Below are 22,042 nucleotides of genomic sequence, written 5' to 3'. Positions count from 1 at the left end.
TCCCCCCCCATGCTCTGATTATTGTCTGCTATACATCCATCAGATCTACCTTGGGGAGTTCCAGTCTACAGACCATGTTATCCAAAGACAAAAGAAGAATGTGAAACCTGAAGTGGAACTGGTGGGTTGAATTTGAAGTCCAGCAGGAGGACAGTATTGTTCTGTTGATTAGACAAGAGGTGAAGGCGAAGCTTCTGGTATTTGTATGTCAGGTATGACCAAATCAAGAGCAGATTAGATGAGTGTCACACATTATTATGACATCACAGCAACAGTGAGAGCTGGAATGAAAGAAAAGGCTTTTTCTAATCTAGTCCAAGACCTTACCAAGGACTCCTCTTTCCTCTGGAAAGGTTAGCATAGGAACAAAGTATGCTGGGCAGAAGATTTTGGGAATCATAACTAAAAAAGTAACTTTTCTGAACTATGGTACAGAGGAAACCTAAGAGGGAAAACTCACTGGCAACCAGGTAATAGTAGTTAAGAGAGGAAACTCACTCAGCCTACTTCAGACTGTCTTTCTTCATTATGAGATAATGGAGATATCGAGAAAGAGTAGGATCTCTTCTTATGCCTCATGGTTTAGCTCAGATGCATTCTAGTTTTGGCATTCTGTTTCTGATTTCCATTTGTATTCTCTTCGGGGTAAGAAAGGCAAGAACCTATTGGCAACCTCACCCAGAAGCATCTACAGGAGACCCACGGACAGCATTAAGCTTGTAAAGGTTTGAGCTTCTTGATTACTCATGCCCTCTTGAGTAGTAGGCTGGGGTCTGAGGAAGGAGCAGTTCACCTGCATCTCCCTCTTTTTCAATTTTCTGAGCAAAATACAGGTAAATTGAAAACATAAAATAGAAACAGTTAACAATTTAAAAAGCAGCACATGATAAGCTAGCATCAGTGCAGCACATAAAACTTAAGACCAGCAGAAAAACAAAACTGTGGAAAGATCTGAAAGAGCAAAAAAAGAATAATAGAATTGGAAGGTACTCCATAATCTAGCCCAACCTGCTGCCAGAGCAGGAATCACAGATAAATTAACCTGGACCATCTTTCAAGTTTTAACAGTCATTGTCTCCAGTCATCACTGAACTTTAGAACTGGTTTTGTGTGCTGAGTGAGATGATGGTGATCTAAGTGTGAAGGAAGTTTCAATAATAATAATAATAATAATAATAATGATAATAATAATAGTTTATATTTTCCCGCCTCTCCCTGAGGATCAAGGCGGGATGACAACAGAGATAAAATACAATAAAACAATAATAACTAAATTAGATCCCCTAATGCTCCCCATTTTAAATTAATAAAATTCACAATTAAAATTCTGATCAGTTACAATCAAATGGAGTGGACCATCTAAAGCGGATGAGAGATCCATCATAGGGATCAGGTTGGGAAGTTCTGTTGTAATGGATTGATCACTACCTGATAGGTTCAGATTCAGTGGTACTCAGAGCCAATGCAAGAGCGGGGGGCTGAATAAGACGGTCCACCTCAGGAGACCTACAGATCCAAATGGATTCCTGGTAGCTCTTGGACCCCTGTTACCTTGGCTGTTCTCTGGAACAGGGGAATGGACAGAGTGGTGGATATGATTGCTTCTAAGTATCCCCTCCCACTGAGTGAAGCACCCTAGTTCACAAGATAATGGTCAAATTAGTGGGGTGAAGACTAGAGCATTGACGGTGGAAGACTTGGAGCAAGTCAAACTGAACACAGGTAGAACTCATTGGAAGGCCTATGTTGTGGCAATGGAGGCAATGAAGAAAATTTATCTGCATCTGCACAGTGTTATCCAGTAAAGCTGTTTTGAGTGGTCAGAGCCCACAAAAACAAAAAGACTACTCAACAACCTGTTGTAAAAAAATTGCAAGACACTTTGCAGATAAAATCGATTAGTTCCATTCTGATTTGGATGCTATAGTTGAGACAGGTCCAGTGGATGAATCGTATTGTCCATTTTTCCTGTATTATTGAACATGTTTTGATCTGTGCAGCCTGAGGATGTGGACAGGATCCTTGCCCTTCCTGGCTCTGAAAGCAGCTAGAGGAGGATTGGCTGAGAATAGGTGAATGCCTCACTGCAGCAATGGAAGTTTCTTAAAAAGACTTCTCTGGATACCACCACCTTGAATAATTATCAGCCAGTCTCTAACATTCCATTTTTGGGCAAGGTTCTGTAGTGTGTGGTGGCCTCCCAGCTCTAAGGGTTTTTGGCCCCCTCCCTGTTGGCCTTTCGCCGGCAAGTAAAAACATTTTTATGCTGGCAGGCTTTCTGTACATAATGCATAGCAGGATGGTTTTACAGAGCAGGTGGGTTTTTAACTTGTGTTTATTTTATGTAGTTTTATATATAGATGTTTTAATTGTTTGAATTCTACAATTCTACAAAGTTTTATCTGTGAGCCACCTTGAGTTCCTCCAGGGAGATGAAATAAAATGAAATGAAATGAAATAAATAATCTGAATCCATTTCAGTCTGGCTTCAGGTCTGGTCATGTGAAGGTGATGACTTTGAGATGGAGACAGCCTTGCTGGATGTCCTATGCAGGGAACTGTACAGGGGATGTGTGTTCCTGCTGGGTCTACTAGACATCTAAGCAGCTTTTAACACTATCAGCCATGGTATCCTTCTGGGCTGCCTCACTGGGATGGGGGTTGGGGGCACTGTTATGCATTGGTTCTGGTTCCAGAGGGGCAAACTCAGGAGGTGGTGCTAAGGGACTCCAACACCCTGGCAGTTGGCCTGTGGGTTCTTGAGGACTCGGTTTTGTCTCACATGTGCTTTAGCACCTACATGAAACTGCTGGGAAAGGTCATCTGGAATTTGGGGCTTTATTCAGTGATGACACTCAATCCTACCTCTCCTTTCAACCCAGTTTACAAAGAAGTCATCTTAATACTGAACCATTGTCTGCTTCCAGTAATGGACAGATAAAACAAATTGAAACTCAACCCAGACAAGACAGGGATGCACCTGGCAATTCAGAAGGCACTCTGCAGCTTTTGACACCATCAACCATGGTATCCTTGTGGACTGCCTCTCTGCCTCGCTGCACTCTGCCTGTTACATCCCACCCTTGAAATCTCAGGCTTACCGCTTTGGTGTTCTCCTGGACTCAACTCTAAGCCTGGATGTCCAGGTGTGCATTTTCACAGTTAAAATTGATGCGGCAGTTGTGTTCATTCCTTGAGATGACAGATCTGGCTATGGGAACACATGCCTTGATTACGTCCCCTTTGGACTACTGTAACACACTCTATGTGGGGCTGCCTTTGGAAACTGGAAACTTCATAGGGCCAAAATGCTGCAGACAGAATGCTGACTGGGGCCAGTTATTGGTAGCATATAACTTACTTGTTAAAACAGCATCACTTGCTGCAAGTTTATTTTCGGGCACAATTCAAAATGCAAGACCTATAAAGCCCTGTATGGTTTGGGTCAAGACTATATGAAAGACTATTGCCCCATACAACATGCAAGTGTCCTAAGATGTACAAGGGAAGGCTTTCTCTTAGTCATACCACCATTTTACAGGCTTCTCAGTGGCTGCTCATACTCTGGAACTCTCTTCCACAGGAGGCCCCACCACCTTTCCTTTCCTTCTTCCTTGCTGGCAGGTGAAGACCTTTTTGTTTTTAAGTAGGCTTTTAATGTGGAAGCAGAGAAACTTCTTATTGAGGGTTGTTTTTTTTTTTTACTTTTGTATGTCTTTTCAGGAAAGAAATTGAAAAGCATTTTGAAGGATTTTGACTTGTTATAATGTCTGGGAGAACCAACCAGGCTTCACTTCACTGCCAAAACATCTTCTGAGAGAGGCTGAGAGAGTGTGACTTGCCCAAAGTCATCCAGTCAGTTTACATGACTGAGGAGGAATTCAAAGCCTGCTCTCCGGAATGGTAGTCCAATGCTCAAACCACTACAACACGTTGGCTCACACTCTTTCTACTATGGAGCAAAATTTTTAAAATGAAGGAAGAAAGAGGGAAAGGATGACAGGATAAGGGTTTGGATATCTTTGTGGGCTGCCTTTCTGCCTCTCTACACTCTGCCTATACAGCAAAGGACCCATGGTGATGACTTGCAACATTTGTGTGATATTTATTTTCTTGCCTGAAAGTACCATGGCCTTTCTAAGCACCAAACTGGAGTTTGGACTTATTCTAGTCTCTGCCCCTTTATGCAAAATACTAGAGAATCCGTGGGGTGCCATGTGCTATGTAGGATATATGACCTTCTAAACAAACTGGAGGTGGGAAATAAAACTGTCTTCCAAAAAGCATCTATCTCTCAGTTATGCTTCCTAAGAACAGTTCTTTTGATGTAAGGTTTGGTAGCCGATTTTCTATGTTAGTGCTGTAAATCCAATTTTTATCCCCTCATTCCAAGATGCATTATTTATACCTATCTATTTCTTAAATTCTTCAGATGTCTGTAGGATTATGTATGAAATTATACATGAATGCTTATCCAAGGACTGCATCTCACTATTCTATCTTTCAGATTTTAGCAACAAATAGTCTACAGGCATCTATCTAGAGCGTTTTGAGTGACATTCAAAGTAGGGATTTTGATTTATAAAGTCTCAAATGGCATGGAATAAAAGAAAAGAGATTCCACCTCAACATTAGGAAGAACTTTCTGACAGTAAGAGCTGTTCGACAATGGAACACACTCCTTTGGAGGGTCGTGGAGTCTCCTTCTTTGGAAGTCTTTAAACAGAGGCTGGATGGCCATCTGTTGGGGATGCTTTGATTGTGATTTCCTGCATGGCAGGGGTTTGGCTCTTGTGGTCTCTTCCAATTCTACAATTCTATGATTCTATGAACCATCTCTCCCACAGTGTCCCATTATTATTTTTAAAATGAACACCATCTTGCATATATAAATTCTCTTCTGGAGGAATTTTGTTACACAGATACTGATCCATTTCGCAGTCTTCTGTGGTAAATCTTCATCATCTTCATTCAACAAATGCATATATAGTATCACAATCATACTGCATCATGGGCACTATAGTTACAAGGCTGCATAAATCACCTTCTCTTGTGTAAGACTTAACTCTGGGTTCTTCCAAACAAGTCTTTTATTTTAGAATTGCTCTGCCTCATTGATAGGATTTTACAGGAAAATAGATGGCATCGTTCTTTTGTAAGCCTCCCAAGTTGTTTCAAGGGGTTTTCTTTTCTTTACTTTTTTTGTTACATGGGCAATCAGCCAAAGACAAAAAGATGGAGAGAGACTGGACACATTACTTTTTTGGACTATAACTCCCAGTGGCCCTGTTGTATAGAGACAATCCAAGAAGTTACATTTAAAGCAGTAGCGTTACTAGGTGTGTTTGTACCACACCAGGTGAAACCCTAAAGGGGGGGGGGGGGGAGAAACCACTGCTCCTGCTTTTGGCAGAAACAGGCTGTGACATTCACCTGTGTCCCTTTAAAATGCTGAAGAGATGGTATTAATGAGGTGCAGTTCAGTGGGAGGAGAAAGGAGAGCTTCCAGGTTTTTGTAAAATTTCAGCATACACTAAAAGCAGCGATGGAAGAAGCGGTGCTATGTGCCAGTGGTGCTATGTGCCATTACTTCTAATGGGGCTCAAGCATAACCAGAATTTCTTTTACAGTTGGGGGAGGGCGGAACGGATCCCCACAGAAGGGACCACTGTATACACACTTACATCAAACTAAGCACCTTGAGTTCAGGGGGCATACCTCTGAGCAGACATTCTTAGCATGGTGCAGTATGCTAAGAAATGGGGCCGCCCGCCTCGGCAGGACGCTGGTTACCGCCGGGGGCCCCGCGGTGGCTGGTGGCTCTTCCGGCTCAAGCAGCCCAGAAGCCCCAGCGAAGGCCACTCGAGCCATGATTGGCTCTTTGAGGGGCGGAGGTGGCTGTTCCGCCGCACCGCTGGAACTACAGGTCCCAGTGAGCCCCGCGGGCAGAAGTGGATTGGGCGGTGTCATTGGTAGGTGCTGGTTGGGAGGCCGGGAGGCGCCCCCCCCGCCTTCCCGCCTCCCATTTGTCAGCAGGCCTTTTAAGGCCACGAGGCGCCCGAGCCGGTGCCATTTTAGCTCAGCTCACCCACTCACCCTCCCTGTGGGTCTGGGTTGCTGTCACAACTTGTGTGGCGGTTTGCATAGATCTTGGATCTGGTGGGCGTTTCGGAAGCAGCCAAAGGGCTGATAAGACAGCTAGTTCTCAAACAAACAAACCCCCCCTAGAACAGCAGTGTAAGCTAACAGGTCCTGAAGATTCACAGTAGCTCTACCAAAGGGATTACCAAGAGAATTGTCAGACGGTCCGAGGTTAGGGTATCAGAGAGGCAGGTCAATAAAGCAGTCCAAGGTCAAGGTTTCCGGGTAGTCAAGACAAGAAGCCAAAGGAGCCAGAGACAGAGTCTTTCCTCTAAAAGAGTCAGATATCCACTGGCAAGATTCACACATGCTCCAGGTGCTTAAGAAGGCAAGAGCCGGCCTTCAGCTGTGTCTGATTACGAACACGCTTCTGATAAAGCCTCCGTGATCTCGAAGGCCCTCTCTTTCTGCTCGACGCCCTTGAAGGTAGGCACACTGCCCAGATCCTCCTCCATGTCCACAGTCTCAGCACCAGGCAACTTAACTGCTGAACCTCTGGAGGGCCATAGACTCTGCTCCAGCAGAACTAGGGCCAGCCTCTGGCTCCCCATTACAGGTTCCAGTCCCAGGGGCTCTGGCTCCTCTATTCAGGTTCAGGTCCCAGGGGCTCTAGCTCATCCTCGAGTCCTCTGAGCCATCCTCCAGGCGGGGCATGACATGGGCTGGTTTCCAGGGCTGCGTAGCACTGGATTGGAGTCCATCCAGACACGGGGGTGCTGCGAGCGATGCGGTGTTGCCATTGCGGGGGCATCACTGGTACAGCATCCCCCGTTGACAAGGGATAGATATGCAATGATGCGCATTTGCGGATATGCGATCAATCGCTTGAGCGATCGATGGAGCATGGGCGCTAGCTGATACTCCCTTGCCATCCCAAAGCTTGGCCTTGACCAAGCACTTGGTTCATCCACTCAGTACCGGGCTGATGGATGACAGATCCATCATCCTCATGCATTGGAGCCAACCCTACATTCCGTGTTCTGTTCTGTTTTTGTTAGTTATGTGACCTTTTACCTCCTCCAATCGCTGTTTATCTTGTGTGTCCACGGTGGCATCCCCTTAGTCCAACTAAGGGCTTTATCAAGTGAGAAAAGAAAGCCAAAATGGAGCAGGAGAGTAGCAGCTTTCTCTGTGCCTCTGCATGCTGCCATAGCACTTCCATTCTCTTCTTGAGGGAGATGGTTGTAAAAGTGCACGGATTTTTCTAGCATGACAAAAGACAGACTTATATGACCATCTTCCTCAGGAAGAAAACAGAAGTGCTATAATGCCATCAGCTTTCTTTTCTTAAACGAGAAGGCTCTAAAAGATGGTGATTTGCCCCAAACTACTTCATAAGCTTAAATATTTACTGAAGAAGGAACTGAACCTGAGTCTCCCATGACCTATCCTGTTCTATCATACAGTGCATCTTGGATTTAGATTGGTTAGAAATTTAAATAAATTTGAGAATTTAAAGAGAAATGTCATGTGGCAGGGCAGGGCTTGTAAAGGCCTAGGAAATAGCAGTAAAGCCTGGTTGTCACCTAGAGGGGTCATATTTAGATATATTCCTTTCATTTTATGAGTAATCCCAGAGCCTTCGTCCCCAGGATGAAGGAATAAGGGGATTTCCCAAGGTGCTACTGGCTCAAATACTTTGGCAAAACAAAACTGGTTGACTAAAGGAAGCAGAAATGGGAGGGGGGTATTCTCTGGACCAGAGACTCAAAAGATTTATTGGACAGACAAAAACATGGGAATGAAGACTGAAGGTTTTTCGTGTCTTGTAAGCAGCTGGTCAAAAACTACAGATAACATTAAAAGATATAAGCTGAAGGGACAGTCAGAAAACTTGTGAAGATTTTACAAGTGTGGTCCAGAGAATTTTTGCAGTCAAATTCTAAATAGATAGGTACAGGCCGCAGGCAATGAACTAATGTGCTATGAATTTAAATAATGTCATATTATGTATTTATGTCTTGTCCTTTTATGACTTCATATAAAGTCATAAAGCCTGAGGAAGGCCTTGGGTAGTGTGTGTGCATGCATGTGCATGCCTTCAAGTCACCTGTATATACAGGCTGAAATGTATCCGGTTTTTTCCTAATAAAACAACCATCTTTTCATCATCTTGAGATGTGGCTCCAGTTTCTTCTGCAGTAAGGCAGAAATACACATTTTAGCACTGAGGGCTGTATATTGTGTAGGTGGGGAAGTTTGAGGCCTTAACTCACATCTCTCTGTGTTCATGAACATATGCACATGGAAATATCATCATCATGATCATCGTCATGATCATGATCATGATCATCATCATCATCATCATCATTCTCTGCCTTACCCTGTTGAATGATTGTGTTCAGTTTTTGTATAATTTGTATTAGTGGATTTTATCTATTTTTATGAGATTTTTAATGGTTTTTATATGGTCTGTAAACCACTTTGATCTATGGAAAAGCGGTATATAAATAAAATTTATTCATCATCATCATCATCATCATCATCATCCCAACAATTCTATGCAAGATTGCTAGTAGAGGAAAACCATACACCCATCCAAGCAATCCTGCACAAGATTGTTAGGGTGGAAGGAATGCTGCTTGGGGTCCCTTGAAAAAAAAAAAGGGGGGGGGAGTAAAGCTTCCTTCTGCCCAAATAGCCCCAATCAGCACCAATGCTTTTGTGTTGCCATTATTACCAGTGAGAGCAACAGCTTCTGGATAGCTTGGAAACAATGAAATTTAGCAACAGGGCCTTCATGGACCATATGTGGTTCCCCATTTGTGCGCCTCTGGACTAAGGTAATGGTTTGTAAATACCTACCTGGTTTGGTAACCTTTATCTCAACAGGATTAGAGAGTACCACTGCAGTTGCTCCCACAGCTGAATGCCTGCCTGACCTTTTCCAGAGATCTGCTTCACACCTATACATTCCTGAATCCTGCCATGTGGCACTGTAGATTAAGAGCCAAGATACAGAGGAGGATTTGGTAATCTTGGCTTTCTTCTGGAGATGTAAATAAGGCGATCCCCACTCAATGGTGCCTCCTGCAGTGACTTTGACCACTTGCTGATAGCCAGCTGTGCCTGAGCTGGGCTTGAATTGCCACGTGATGGACACTGGCACTGGGTTGGTGGTGTCATTAACAGAAATTTTGCAGAAAAGTTCAAAATCTTCATGAAGATTTACATTTGGAATTCTGCTACTCAGCACAGCTTTCAGATCCAAACCTGTTAATGAGGATAAAACCATACGATTCTATGAGCACTATACATTAATCTTGAGAGAAAGGTATCACCACAATTTTCCACCCATAGAAAATCTTGATTACCTTACTTAAAAATTAATATTTATTTATTTAAAATGGATATATACAATGAATTGAATGCAAGACACATTATATTTTAAATAAATATTATTTACCTAAAATAGGGATTTAGAGCTTTCACCATGGAGACCTCAAGCAAGCCCCCCCCCCCCCCCTTCCCTGAAGCCCCATCAGGGAAGGGGGGGGGGGGAAGAACCACTGAGTTTTGAGCATGAGCTATGGTCTCAAGGGGTCCTCTCAGCTTTGTTCCTATCACCCCTCCCTTAGTATGGAGAGCTAACCTGCAGACTGGTGGTACCTTGAGGTTGGTACCATGAGGTGCCTGAACCCTTTACCTGCCTGCCATCATATTAGCTGAGAAGACAAGTAAGTGATGTCCAAATTCAGCACATAGACCTACTGGGCTGTAAAGGAAATGATTCTCCTGGCACACACTGTGTGTTCTTCTCAATAGAGAAAAAGATTGCTCCACAGCTTTCTCAGTACAAAGAAAGGGGAAATGACAAATGAAGTCTAGACATTGGGCTGGATTGGTCCTGGGAAACATTCCAACCCCTGCAATCAATCTGGTTCCCAACCACTGATTTAAAATATTCTTCCTCAAATAAAAATCCTACTATTAACAGTCTTGTAATTTGCTTTAACCATGCAGTGGTTTACCACAGTGTAGTTGCTATCAAAGTCCAGGTTAATTAAAAGAATGTTCTATTTTCCTCAGTAGACCTCTATAATGAGCTACCTTTGACTGCTGCTTACCTAAAATCTCAATCCCCACAGCAGAGGCAGAGACAGATATCATAGAGGCCTCATACTAATGCATCGTATCATTCACATTCTTTTGAATAGATGGTTGCTGACCTGGATTGTTTCTGAGTCAGCTGAGTCAGACATCACAAAAGCTTTGCCTTTGGCCCATCCAGAAATATCCCAGCTCAGTTGAGGCTCATTCAAGAAGAAAGAGATGATGTACCAAGAGTAGTTTATATAAATCTGCAAAACACTGTCTGTGTTATGACTGTGACTTTCTGCTCCCACACAGCACTTGGAATGAGCATGCAAGTACCTTGAGAGTAACCTTACAGCCAAAGCTTGGAAAGGTTTCTTTTTTAACACTGTGGTTCTGGGAGTTGCAGGATAAACAAGTAAAATGCCCACACTCTGCTTACAACTAAAACAAAATAAAAACTTAGAAATTTCACAGTTATAATGTTACTTCATACTAAGGCAGACCATTAGTTCATCTAGCCTAGCCCTGTCTACTTTGAACGGTAATAGTCCCTCTCAAGTTCTGAAGCAGAGGTTTGTCACAACATCTAACCCTTTTAAGGGCACAAACTAAGCCTGCAAAGCAAGTGCCCTACTAAGGAGCTATAATCCCTTCATAAAACACATTGTATCTTAAGAACCAAAAGGTGTTAGGCTAAGTAAAAAATGTAGCCAGAACAACTAGGCATGACAGTATGGACAAGATGAAAGAAACAAGTTTAGATTACCTAGTGGCTCAACTTTTGTTGAGATTTCTTGAGTGTGTTTCCAGCTCTTGCCCTTAGACCACTCTGTCACTTCACAGCGATAAAGTCCTGTATCCTTGGTGGCTGAAGAGTTGTAGATAGTCAAAGTAAATATGGAAGAGCCCAGCTTTTCTAATCTGAGTTCACCAGAAGCACTGCGTTCCAAGTAGCAAGGGCCTATCTTTAGCTTGCCATCTTGATCCATGCTGGCTATGAACAACGGAGGCTCTCTGTCCTTCTGAATATGCCACCAGGTCACAGATACCGATTGATCAGTTATGGTCCCATTACAGTAGAAGACCAAAGCTGACCCTTCCATGGCTTTTTCATTATTGACTGACACAGACAGGTGCATATGGCTTTCTGTGAACAAAAGGCAATGTGTTTATAGATGAGCAAACGTGAATTAAAGGAAAAGAGGGAAAATATAGAAAATACATTTCATTTAGGCACTATCTGTTATTTAGATCTAGGCGTCACCTCTGATACAGTTCCTAATGCCAAATAAAGAAGCTATAATGTATAATACAATAATGGTTTGCTGTGTAGGATAGTGAGGGCCAGTATGGTGTAGTCATTTGAGTGTCGAGTTACTACAAGAAAACCCAGAGTTCAAATTCAAATTCAGACGGGGAGATCACTGGGCTATCTTGAGTCAATTATTCATGCTTTCACAGGATTTTTGTGATGATAAGGATCATTGGAGGAAAATATGATGACAAATAATTAGGTATAGCAAGAACAGTAAAATTAATTGAAATAGATAGCACCACCATTATTATTATATCTGACAAACAGAAATGTTACTTATCAAACACACTTTAAACATCTGCCCTACTGCAACAGCATCATAGTGATATTAAAATTCACAGCTCTGTGTCAGATATATCTCCAAGAAGAAGCAGATTGGGATAAACCTATACATGCCTTAGCCACAATCAGATTAGACTACCACAGCACACTCTATGGAGACAGGCCTTGAAAAAGAATTTGGGAACTACACTTAGTACAAAATATTGCAGCCAGAATAATTTCTAATGCTTTTATTTTCTATCGCTCTTACACCAGTCTTATTAAAATCACGATATTACAATTTGTTTCCAGTTCAAAATGCTGATTATCCTTGCATCTTAAAATATTTGAGAGCCAGCATGGTGTAGAGGTTTGAGCACTAGTCTAGGACTCTAGGGTACCAGATTTGAATCCCTGCTCAGCCATGGAAACCCAATTTAGGCAAGTCATACTCTTGCTGCCTCAGAGGAAGAAATGGCAAACCACCTCTAAATATATCTTGCCAAGAAAACCCTGGAATTAGATCTCTATTTTATTGATTGATTGATTGATTTCAAGGATTTACATCTTGCCTTTTTCTCACAATGGGATTCATAAATTGGAGCTGAAGACACATAGCAAGAAGATATTTGAAGAACCATATCCTCTTACATAAACCTGCATGTCAGTTGTAATGTTGATTTTTTGAAGTCCTACTCTACATACCTCTACCAAGGCAAGTGTGAAGACCAAAGGCATGCAGTAGGTTACCTATCTGTGGGATTTGTGTCTCATGGATATTAGACTGGATTCTTCTCTATTGTTCTTTAAGTAGGAAGGTGTCATTACTGTTCTGCCAGCCTTTTAAAATATGTTCTAATTTTATCCTATTGTGATCATGCTTTTCTACTTTCCGTTGGCACTATGCTCTTTTTAATTGTGTGGGCATTTTGTTCTTGTGAAATGCCTTTTTAGAGTTCAAAGATGGGATCTTTACCCCTAAATGGAAACTTCAACTATTCCTGAACAACAGGCATTTCTAAATATTTGCCTCATATAAATTTTCAACAGAAGTTTGCTAGAATCCTGTTGTCATGAGACTTCAAGTCAAAACCAATTTATGGTGACCCTATTATAGGTTTTGTTGGCAAGGTGTGATTTTTTCATTGTCTTCTTCCTAAACTGAGAGAATGAGACTTGCTCAAAGTCATTCCATGGGTTTACATAGTTGAGACAGAATTTAAACTTTGGTCTTCCAGAGCCCTAGTCCAACAGTCAAACAACTATACTATGTTTGCCAAAATAGCCCCCCTCACATACAAAGTCTCACAGATGAGGAGATGTGTAGAAAGACACACAAAAACTGGGCTGGAAATTATGGAACAAAGATGTATATAAAGAAAAGAAAAAAATGAAGACATTGGAATGGAATTCTTAACTAAGAACCAATGAAGATGACCAACGAACCCCCACCCCCACCCCACCCCACCCAAGCGATTGTATGGAGTGGTGATGACCTCAGCCTATGCACACAGAGTAAAAGAAAGTTGGGAAGAGAGACAGATAATTTTTCAGAAAGCTGAAGTCAGATTTGAAACAGGGAGGCTACTGTGTACATTTTTCCAGCAACCACTGATAAACAGGAACTTGGATTATTTAAAAACTCTACCATAATTGTCTGACTAGAGCCAACAACAGGAAATATGTTCACACCATGAGGAAGTGGTGATTCCTTCAGACAATTTCCTCTTGTCTTTCTAAAGACAGTATAGAAGAATGGAACATGAAAGAATCCCTGAAGTAACCAGAAAGAACTTGAAATTTGAGAGTGGGGTTGACCACTTGGGTTAGGATTCTGAAATGAAATAGGGTTCCTAGACCTCAGGGCCTGGCCTGAATTCTCAGGAGCTGGCCTCTCTTTTCCAGTTCTCAGGTTTAAAGGATCAAGCAGACTGCCAGCTCCAGCACCAGTCACTCCCCTTTCGGCACGAGACTATGGCAGGGCTATGATGACCTGATGGTGCAGCCCCGAGGCTGGCTGCTTCCATGGTCTGCAATGAACTGCAACAGACCACAAGCAAAAAATGGTTTTTGTTTTGTTTTGTTTTTGCACTCCTTTTTTAACCGGGTTAGGCGGCCCTGACTCAGCTTTGGCCCAATCCAAGGGCATGTGTCATCTGTACGCCACACTCCCATATCCACCCAAAGGCTGTGCTTTTGGCCCATCTGTTTCAGGCCAAAGAGGGGGAACCTTAGATTGAGGATGTTGCACAGACACACTTCATTACTTAGACTTGGTATATATTTTTTAAATTGAATGGTATATTATATACAACTGTGGTTGTATCATGTTTAATAGAATCACCAGGGCCTGGCCCTTCTAATATCACCCTAGTATGGAGAGAGCACAAGGGGTCATCTCCAGGTCTCAGGTTTTTGCCTGATTATGTCAGAGCCTGGGATCGTCCTACATGGACTGGCAACCCTAATTTGAGACTATCTCTCCCTTTTTTGTTCTAATAAAATAAATAAATAAAGTTTTTATTTGTACCCCGCTCCTTCCCAAGATCAGGGCGGCTTCCAATCAGAATAAGTACATATACATAAAATAAAATAAATACATATACATAAAACAACCAAATACAATAAAAACAGGCTAAAATGCCCCATTAGCCCAACCTCTTGGCCACGAAAGAGGAGGGAGGCCCATAGGATTTTTAGTCGGGGAATGCCTGTTGGAACAGGAAGGTTTTCAGGTCCTTCCTGAATTGGGCCAGGGTGGTAGTCGAGCGGAGCTCAGTGGGCAGCATATTCCAAAGGGCTGGGGCAGCGATGGAAAATGTCCTCCGTGTGGTGGAGGATAATCTAGCCCCAGGGACCTTCAGTAATTGCTGCCCAGACGTTCTGAGGGTGCGAGGCGGAATGTACGGGGAGAGGCGGTCCTTTAGGTATCCTGGGCCCAAGCCATTTAGGGCTTTATAGGTAATCACCAACGCCTTATATTGAGCCCGGAAGCGAATGGGCAGCCAATGGAGATCTTTAAGTACCGGTGTTATGTGGCTGGTCCTGGGAACGCCAGTGACCAGCCGGGCTGCCATGTTCTGCACCATTTGCAACTTCCGAGTTTGGTATAAGGGTTGCCCCATGTAGAGTACCTTGCAGAAGTCCAATCTCGAGGTTACCAGAGCATGTACAACAGTTTCTAGGTCCCTCTGGGCCAGGTATGGGCGCAGCTGGCGAATAAGCCGGAGCTGATAACAGGTGCTCTTGACCGTCGCATTCACCTGAGCAGTCAGGTGAAGCGACGAGTCAAGAAGCACCCCCAGACTGCGCACGGAGTCCTTCACAGGGAGCGTGACCCCGTTCAGGACAGGTGGAACCACCGCCATTCCTGGGCCAGAAGAACCTATCACTAGTACCTCCGTTTTCTCTGGATTCAACTTGAGTCGGTTTTCCCTCATCCAGCCCATTACTGACTCTAGACAGGCCACGAGAGGAGAGACCCCATCCCCGGTCACTGCATCAGTCGGAGACATAGAGAAAATGATTTGGGTATCATCAGCATACTGATAACCCCGCGCCCCATGTCTCCGGATGATCTCTCCCAGCGGTTTCATGTAAATGTTAAATAGCATGGGAGACAGAATGGCTCCTTGAGGGACCCCAGTTTTAAGGGCCCGCTCATCGGAGCACACGTCTCCCAGCTGCACCATCTGGGACCTCCCAGAGAGGTAGGACCGGAACCACTGAAGCGCAGTGCCCCCGATTCCCACTTCTGCCAGGCGCCCCAGAAGGATACCATGGTCTATGGTATCGAAAGCCGCTGAGATGTCCAAGAGCACCAACAGGGACCTTAGTGTGTGGGGCGGACAATAGGGAAGAAGGCGTTCCCCCAAGTACTCTGGGCCCAAGCCATGTAGGGATGTTTGGTTGAAGAACCTGGAATCTCTGGTCAGTTCTGAATCAACACAATGTTCTTTGATTATCCAGTGCTAGAAGAAGCTCAGTCTACCTGTTCAAACTGCCATGCAAGTTGAATTTGAGTATTTCATCTAATGGCAAAAGTAGTTGATCTCCAATTTATGTAGCCCCGGTTCCACTATATTCTATTTAAAATAAAAGCATTTGACATGACTGACCTCTTGGCTTCACATTTATATTCATGCCTGATGAAGATTTTTGTTCTGTAATGGCGAATGACCCTGTGGGAGTCTTCTCTATTTCAGAAACCTCACAGCTATATGTGCCTTTGTCCTTCAGTTCCAGCTGGCTTATTTGGAGGATGTACTTGCTATTGCTGTCCTTCTTCACTAAGAGGTTTCCCATGCTGTATTTTTGCTCGTTGTCATTTGGAAAGGTCAAGGACCCATACTGATCCAGACTAGCCACCACCATACCATGACGGTACCAAGCCACCTGGAACCATCTGTATTGAATATTCTGGGCTTCCACACAGCAAGTTATCTGTAATCTTTCTCCTTCCAGAAGGGACCTCTCAGTAACAGAGATGTTAACAAAAAACCTTTTATCTGTGGAAATACAAATAAAAAAAACACCTTAATACGCAAGTTTAGCTTTATCCTTCAGCTAGAAACCCATTTAGAATATGGAAAAGGATTCATACTAAGGCATTAATAAGTGTTCACTGACTAACTTTCCCAGTGTAAAAAGTGTGCTACATGATGTATGTGTATTGAAATTGTCTCTGAAAAGCTTTCTTTAACATTTGTTCAACAAGGCCATGTCTACACAGGCCAAATGAACTGGCTCCCTCCTGCTCTCATGGTGAGTGTGGATTGTCTTCACAATGTGGGGCTGCCCAAAATCCAGCCCATTCCCTCCCTTAAACAAGATTAAAAAGGCTTACCTTTTGCTCCAAATTTCCCAGTAATATCCAAGCACTCTAGAGTGACACCATGTGGCTGTTTACACATGTGTCCCACTGTAAGACCCAGCACCATTGCCTCTGGCACAAGTAGCTTTCTGTGTGGTCACAATGAGGCATCCAGCCATGTGATAGATGTTGGGTGCCTCATTTTCAACCTCAGAGGGAGTGATTTGCATTAGTTTTGGCAGTACTGGGTAGCACAGTGGGACCTCAGTCTGGCGTGTCACTCTGGAGTGTGGAGGTCAGGACAGCTCTGGACCCAGAATATGCCAGGAGCAGACTGGGGTATTCAGGTTGGTGTAGACCCACCCAAAGCCTCATGACCCATTAATTGTCTTCCTGGGAACATCAAAACGTGGCCAGTCAAATTTGGCTAATGGGGAGCTGATTTTTTTTTTAATTTTTCTTTAAAAACATCTTACCAACTTTTCACTTTAACCATATGAAATTATGTAGATATAAATACATTTTGGCTGTGCATGTGATATTGTAATTTAAAGGTGTAATTTTAATTTTGCTAGTCGTTTATGTCACAACTGTCACCATTATATTCAATGATATACAGCAATTACAATTTATGAGTAACATTGTACAAAAAGCATTACTAAGAATTCTGTAAGGTGTAGTATGGCAGGAGGTCAGTAGGACCAGGAACTGTGGTGACACCAACCCTAATGACGCCATTGGTCATGCATAGATTGCTGAAACAGCTCCCCACTGAAAATGTGACTCTCCAACATCCTGAAATACAGAGTATCTTTCTTCTTCCCATATCCATGAAATTTCAGAGATTTCTCTTTGTGCATCACAAGCCTAGATGATGCACTGAATACAGCCAATCTAATTGCATATTGCACATAAATTATCCAAGGCTCTGAATGTTGGTTCATCAATCATTAAGCGCAGAAATCTTCAATAAACGTTTACCATTCACAAATATTTGCTGAATCTCTTGTATGTGAACAACGTGGATCTTGAAACTGTGCCATTCTGATCCAGAAGTGAGGTTAAAAAGCTTTGTTCTTGTACAGATCATGTACATAGCATTTCCAAAATGTGCTATTTAATTTTGGATGGAGTTCTTTCATGGGAAGGCACCACATTAATGACCTGGCAGTCACCACACTGAAGCAAAACATCATAATTTAACCAACTGGGTCTGTTGCAGGAGGCATGAACATTTCAACTTTTAGGAAATGTTAGTCAAGATCCTGCATTGGCAGATGTAGCTATGACAATAGAGATCTTTCTTCACAGCTGTATCTGATGGTACCTTCCCTACAAACCCCTATCTCTTAAGCCAGGCAGCATATTATTATTATTATTATTATTATTATTGTTGTTGTTGTTGTTGTTGTTGTTATTAACCTTTATTTATAAAGCGCTGTAAATTTACACAGCGCTGTACATACAATCTTTTTAATTAGACGGTTCCCGGCCCTCAGGCTTACAATCTAAAAAGACATGACATAAAAGGAGAAGGGAAAGGTGGTGGGGCTAGTAGGCTAATACATATAAAGTACATAGCAATACAGGAAATGGTTCGATAAAACAGGCATCAAAAGAACATCAAATAGCAAGCGACAATTATGCAATGCCTGGGAACGCTTCTCTGAACAGGATGGTCTTCAACTCTGTTTTGAAGTTGGTTAAAGAAGTGATGGCCCTTGCTCGCGGGGGAAGAAGGTTCCAGGAGTGAGGGGCAGCAAGTGAAAAGGGGCGAATCCGAGAAGGGGCAGAGGAAATCCTGGGCTGGGACAGCAGACCTTGACTACCAGAATGGAGGGCCCTGGTGGGAAGGTGAGGAGAAAGAAGGTCTGATAAGTAAGGAGGGGCCAGCCCATGGAGGGCTTTAAACGTCGACTGCAGGAGCTTGTACTGAATACGGAAAGGGAGGGGGAGCCAGTGAAGGGATGCCAACACAGGAGAGATGTGGTCCGAGTGGTGGGCGGATCTGATAATGTGTGCAGCTGAATGCTGGACAGAGATTAAAGGACGGAGGTGAGAAAGAGGAAGCCCAGCCAGGAGGACGTTACAGTAATCGAGTTGTGAGACCACTAGGGCATGGACCAGGATCTTGGCAGTAGAGGCGGAGAGATATGGTCGGATTTTAGCAATATTGTACAAAAAGAATTGACAAGCCTTGGCTGTGGTCTGAATCTGAGGGATGCATGACAGAGAAGAATCAAAGATAAAACCAAGACTGCGGGCTTGCTGGATTGGTTGAATAGAAATGTTGTCCACAGAAACAGAAAAGGAGTGTTGAAGGGTGGGCTTAGGAGGAAAGACAAGAAGCTCTGTCTTGGACATGTTGTTAGTCAAGATCCTGCATTGGCAGATGTAGCTATGACAATAGAGATCTTTCTTCACAGCTATATCTGATGGTACCTTCCCTACAAACCCCTATCTCTTAAGCCAGGCAGCATATCAACCAAAGGGTTTCTGAGAGGCATTTGAGATGTGGTGCTGGAGAAGAGCACTGAGGATATAGCCAATGATCAAAAACAAAAACAAATGGGCCCTAGAACAGGTCAAGTCTGGAAGCTAAGATGACTAAACTGAGAATATTGTACTTCAGGCACATCATGGCAAGGCAGGATTCACTAGAAAATACAATAATGTGTAGGGAAGGTGGAGGGCAGTACACAGAGAGGAAGAATGTATACCAGGAGAATAGGCTCAATCAAGAAGGCCATGGCCCTGAAATTGCTGGATTGAGGATCTTGGAGGTCTCTCATTCACAGGGTCACCATGAGTTGAAGTCAATTCAAGAGCAGTTAACAACCACAAGATCAGGGAGCTGGGGAAATTTGACTGCAGCATTCTCCCACTCATGGGATGTATTGAGACAGGCAGTTGGAGACACTCCTCAGGGTCTTTAGCACAACTGATTCTGTCAACATGCCCCCCTACTGGGACAGATCTATAGTTATCATTCTTCAGCCCCCTGCTTCAGAAACCCTTCATCTGAGGTGGTACCTTGCTTAAGGTGTAAATTTTGTGGGTCACATTCAATTTTTGACCACCATAAACATGAATGCCAACAGTTAGAAAAACATAAGTTCAGTTAACGATCTTAAAGATATTGAGTGGGATGCCAACTGTTATGTGTAATTTAAACACTACATGTGATATGAAAAATTAATAAAATTATTCATAAAAAATATTGAACAGGATGTCAGACATTTTTTAAAATGCATTACGGTAGTCCTCTGCTTATTCAACAGGTTAGAGAACAGAACACTGTCTAAAAGCAGAAATCACTGAAATGTAGATCTCATATTACTGTATATTATATTATATAGCTCTATAACCACAAATATACAAATGAATACCTTTACAGTGCAGTGTTATAAGCATATGACAACACCACAAATTACTTCTACACTATATAATACAAAGACTTAAGAGAAAGATGGCTCTGATTTAAAAAAAAAAAAAAGCAATGTGTGGTTGCAAAATTGTCAAGCAAAGTACGTTTTTGTTCATTATGTGTACTGTATACTGTAGAAAGTCATTTGTGGTGTCAGCTCTGGACAGGTTTTCATACTTATATTTGTACTTATATTTGTTGAAAAGGCATACCAGAAATCAAATAAGTGGGTTTTGGTAATTAATAAAAATAGCAGTGAAAATTCAGATCATCAAGAGGCAATCCACTGGAAAGCAAGGGGTGCCTGTAAATTATTTAAAACCTAGAATTTGGTGCATAGGAACTGAGAACATTTATCTCATGTAGCACTTGACATAGATAGTGTAGAGGATTTGGCATTAAACAGGGTCTAACTCTCGGGGTTAGGCAGGGTAAGGTAGCCACTTCAGGCAGCAAATCTGCAATGCCATGAAAAGACAGCAAAACAGCAATATTTATTCACTTTGTACCATTGTAATTTTGGGGTTCTGGAGGCTGTGAAGCTCCAGATTTGGGCCCCATAGCCTGAAATAATTTGGCTAGCTTTAATACTATGCATCTGACTTGGGATGTAGGGAAGGATTCCCAGTGATTGGGTGGCATATAAATAAATCCTATTATTATTATTATTATTAATTATTTTATTTCCTGCTCTGCCTTACACACCAAAATAGGTTGCGCCAGTTCTGTGCCACCCCAGGGCAACCCAGAGGTCATAAAAAGTAAAGGTAAAGGGAAAGAATAAAAGTTTCCCCTTGACATGATTGTCTAGTTGGGTCCAACTGTAGGAGGCATTGTTCATCTCTGTTACTAAGCGAGGAAGGTAGTGTTGTCAAAGACAACTCCACTGTCATGTGGCCCGCATGACTAAATGCTGGGTGCACAGAACACGTTAACCTTCCCACCAAAGTGGTACCTATTTATCTACAGTGGTACTCGGGATACGAAATACCCAGGTTACGAAATTTTCGGGATACGAAAAAATCCCATAGGAAAACATGTTCCGGGTTACGAATGTTTTTTCGGGTGTACGAAAAAACTTTGGTGCTTTTTTCGGCTTTTTCGCACGGAATCGCGAGCTTTTCCCCATTAGCGCCTATGGCAATTCGGCTTACGAAGGCTTTTCGGGTAACGAACGGTGCCACGGAACGAATTAATTTCGTAACCCGAGGCACCACTGTAATTGCACTTTTACAGCTTCGAACTGCTAGGTTGGCAGAAGCTGGGGACTAATGATGGGAGTTCACTCTATCATGTGGTGCTTGGGCTCGAACTGCCAATATGCTGACCTATGGTGGTCAGAGTTGATGTCTTAACCACTATGCCAATTGCTCCCAGATGCCCTCTGTGAGGCATGAGGTAAACGTACCAACTTTTGGTATCACCTGGGCAGTCCAGGAGAGACCTTTTTGAAAACCCAGAAGTGGACAGGATGTGACTTCAAGTCAATTCTTGCTGTTAACAAGCCTTCTTCGGTCATAAGAATATAACAAAATTGTCCCTACACCCCCTTAGAGAGCATTTCAGATTTTTAAAAAAACTTTGGGGAGAGCTACTGCTGCCCCCAAGCCTCCCACGGTTGCTCCCCCATGATGCAACAAGGCTACTTTTAACACTTCCACTAGGGACAAAATGGTCTTCAGCTGTGAATTAAATTAAATTAAATTGTGTTTTAAATCTTCCTGAACTATAGAGAAGCTTGGAGTAAGATGGAGCATCAAGTGAACTGTATGCACTTGGGAAAGTGGTACAGTGGCTGTCCCAAAGCTTCAAGCTTTAAAAACTGATGGCATATATGGCTAGCGGAACATACAGAGGGTCTTTAGCCGGGCGTGGTAAAACATAAAACCGGTGTGAGGCGGAGGGGGTGGGCAAGGGTGAGGTTTTCTGACGATCAATGAAGCGTCGCGAGTCTCATAGGCGGCTCTACGCAGGTATCAGAGCTTTGAAGCCACCACCCCCGTCACAGTATATCGTTCCCCTGAATCGAGGGCTGAATGCTGAAATG

General features: G+C 43.0%; 1 protein-coding gene across 1 annotated transcript in view; it reads right to left on the bottom strand.

Annotated features, from left to right (window-relative positions):
- Positions 1–22,042, bottom strand: part of CD101 (CD101 molecule) — a 38,970-nt gene that overhangs the window by 11,087 nt on the left and 5,841 nt on the right. The window contains exons 4-6 of the mRNA XM_042457145.1: positions 15,874–16,263; positions 10,946–11,326; positions 8,947–9,354 (exon numbers count right to left, since the gene is read on the bottom strand). Of these exons, the coding sequence (XP_042313079.1) occupies positions 8,947–9,354; positions 10,946–11,326; positions 15,874–16,263 (1,179 nt within the window). The remainder of the gene's footprint in view (positions 1–8,946; positions 9,355–10,945; positions 11,327–15,873; positions 16,264–22,042) is intronic.

The sequence above is a fragment of the Sceloporus undulatus genome, chromosome 3, assembly GCF_019175285.1.
Source record: "Sceloporus undulatus isolate JIND9_A2432 ecotype Alabama chromosome 3, SceUnd_v1.1, whole genome shotgun sequence".
Lineage (NCBI taxonomy): Eukaryota > Metazoa > Chordata > Lepidosauria > Squamata > Phrynosomatidae > Sceloporus > Sceloporus undulatus.
This window is presented reverse-complemented; position numbering and strand designations above follow the sequence as displayed.